Source organism: Diabrotica virgifera, chromosome 9 (genome assembly GCF_917563875.1).
Source record: "Diabrotica virgifera virgifera chromosome 9, PGI_DIABVI_V3a".
In the NCBI taxonomy this organism is placed as follows: Eukaryota; Metazoa; Arthropoda; class Insecta; order Coleoptera; family Chrysomelidae; genus Diabrotica; species Diabrotica virgifera.
The window spans coordinates 168,608,940-168,611,983 of record NC_065451.1 but is presented as its reverse complement, the minus strand read 5'-3'; the positions used below and the strand labels follow the sequence as shown (position 1 = coordinate 168,611,983).

The following is a 3,044-nucleotide window of genomic DNA, read 5'->3' as shown; positions in this document are numbered from 1 at the left end:
TAGCGAGAGGTGGTGAAATTGTTTTTCCTTACCCTGAACTATGTTACTAATAATACTTAAAGCGTTTTTCTGTGTTCATACTAGTTAGTGGTAGGTGACTTAAATTATTTTTCCTATCTAACATTTATTGCAGATCGCGTATTTAATGTGTTTTCCTCATATTTTCAAAATGGGTTGAATGGCGTTCAATTTGTTTTGCAAGATGTCTAATAATATACGAAGTGTCGTTTAATGTAACGTATAAAAAATTATCTCAAATGTTTTTAAATTAACCGACAGCATTACAATTTTTATAAATGGCGCCTAAATTGTTTTGACTTCAATTGTAAATGATGTTTAGTGTCGTTTAAGATATACATTTTTCTGATTATTTAATTAACGTGTCGCTTAATGCAGCGTTTTTTTAACGAATTTTTTGCAAGTGACGAAGTTATAAATAGAAGTGCCAATCAAAGGTCGCTTCAGTTAGTGATCAGCCGTTACGGGGAGAGATCACGTTTGTTGAGACTTGTCGATAAGGTTGATAGTAGAACCGAGTAAGTAAATTATTACCTTTTGTTTATTAATTATCTTAAAAGTATCCGATTTATTATTAGTCTATGGTATTATTTTAAATATAAAATAGTTGTTTATCTATTAAATTTGTCATACTTATTCATTAACTGCCTAATTCAAAAACTTTTTTACAGTTACGTGATGATGGACCGTAGGAAGTTTTATAAAAAAGTAATATCCGAATTCTCTCAGGTACGGGCTAAACGTAAATTATCCTTCGAAGACGAAATAGCATCAAACCCTACACAGGAACAACAATCTTCGGAATTAACTTCATTATTGGATAATAATCAACCCTTGACAAGCATTGAAAATATGGGTGATCATGTTTCATCTTCTAGAATATTTTATAAAAATCATCAGTCAATAAGTAAATCAGGTATGTATTATATTTAATAATTATTTATTCACTATATTTACCATTGTATGATTTTCACTCCACTTTCGCCTATGTCGTCATCTGCCTTTATAAGGATAAAGCGGCTTTTGTTTCTAATAAACGCATTGGTGGGATTGAAACGTACGCTACTACCTGTTATATTTAAAGTAAATGACGAGTGTTTACTGTTTGGACTAAATTTTTCTTGAGATATGTTATGAACACAAAGCTTCTCTCTACACAAGTACTAATGGATACAATAGTTTGAGAAATACATTGTAGTAATTTATTTCAGAAATACACAAAAACACCGATGTCCCACAAATAGAATGTTTGCAAAACAATAATACCGATGGCCATAATACTGAGACTCCACCAACCTTGGAAGGAATAGGTTCGTATTGGAATTTGTTATTTTCAATAATATTAATTTGCAATATTCAGCTAGTTGATAAAAGATAGATGATGATTTGAGTTTTAAATATCATTTTGGAAAAGGGTAGACGATACACTATAGCAAACATTATCATTACACGGCTCTGAAATGCTCAACTGCGAACGTTTTGGGTGCTTCATTTGTATGTACATTCATGATAATTTATTGTCAGTCTTTCTATTATTCATTCTTGTTATATTAGCCCTATTATGAAATATAAATAAAATATCATCTCTTTTATTTTAGTTGACACTGTTGCAGAGTTTTAACGGACTATTGATAGCAATGTAATTGATAGCAATGTAATAACGAACACAATGGAAAATTTAGTCGCCAAAGATGCTGTTTCTGATCCTATTAATATTAAGCAAAATACAAAACGATCCAAACGACCCAGACTTAACAAAAATACATATTGTGAATTTATCTCCGATAATGAAGACCCGTTTTTTACTGATGGTTCTAGTTCGTGGAGTGATACAGGTAACACGTCTTCAGATACATCTACCCATAATAAGAGGCCTAAGAAAAAGATAGTCAAAAAAACACAGAAGGTAAGTAAGGAGTTAGCCAGTAAAACAGATGATATTGACATAGTTGGCGAAAAAGGTAAAAGAACAAAACGAATAAATTATAGAAAGAATAGAAAGGATCTTAAAAATAGAGGTCAAGAGTATACCCGAGCAGATGGAACAATACGTTCTAAAAGAGAAATTAAACCTAATCCTTGTATCGGGAAAAAATGCGGCAATGGCTGCCAGAATGTAACCGAAGAACGAAGATTGTCATTGTTTCATCATTTTTGGAATTTAAGTAGTGCTAGACAACGCGATTGGATTGTAAATATGAGCCGACGAAATTCAATCAAGAGAAAACGTTCAAAAGATAATGGGAAACGTTCTTTTTCGTACGAATATTACATTAATGATAACGAAGATAGACGAAGAGTCTGCCAGCAGTTTCTACTTAACACCCTAGATATTACACAAACTTATGTACATTATACACTAACAAATTCCATTGAGGGATCTGCAAAAGATGATCTAAGAGGTAAATTATACCTGCTAATAAAACCAAGGAAACTACACGACAAAGCGTTATAAACTTCATCAAGAAGTTGCCAGCACTGCCCTCTCACTACTGTCGAAAGGATACTACTAAACTTTACTTACCAGTAGAATTTAGGAACCAAAAAAATTTGTACCGTATTTACAAAGGTGAGAAAACATCTGAGGGAATAGACTAGGTCAGTGAAAAAAATTTTTTAAACATATTTAATACTGAATTTAATATAGGCTTTCATATTCCTAAGAAAGATAAATGTCTCAAATGTATTAAATTTGATGCATCAAACACTGAAGAGAGCAAAGCAGAAAAGGAAGACCACCTTATGGAAAAGAAAGCTAGCAAGGAAAGGTACAGTTTTCATCGTGAAATGAGTCAGAAACGCACAGATTTAATTTGTACATCTTTTGATCTTCAAAAGGTATTGAACACTACCCATGGCGAAAGCATGTTACTCTATTATTCAAGAAAATATGCCGTATACAACTTATGTTTTTATGAAAATGGCAGCAGAGAAGGCTTTTGTTACATCTGGGGAGAAACTGAAGAAAAGGAGGGAGCAATGAAATTGCTTCTATTATCCAGAAATACATAGATCTAGTGGATGCA

General features: G+C 32.2%; 1 protein-coding gene across 1 annotated transcript; it reads left to right on the top strand.

The window, feature by feature from the left end:
- The first annotated feature begins 390 nt into the window (after positions 1-390).
- Positions 391-1,703, top strand: LOC126891575 (uncharacterized). Its single transcript, XM_050660751.1, has 4 exons — positions 391-536; positions 690-934; positions 1,230-1,328; positions 1,617-1,703. Exons 1-4 carry the CDS (start codon positions 391-393, stop codon positions 1,637-1,639), a joined length of 513 nt encoding a protein of 170 aa, XP_050516708.1. The 3' UTR covers positions 1,640-1,703.
- Positions 1,704-3,044: the final 1,341 nt, after the last annotated feature.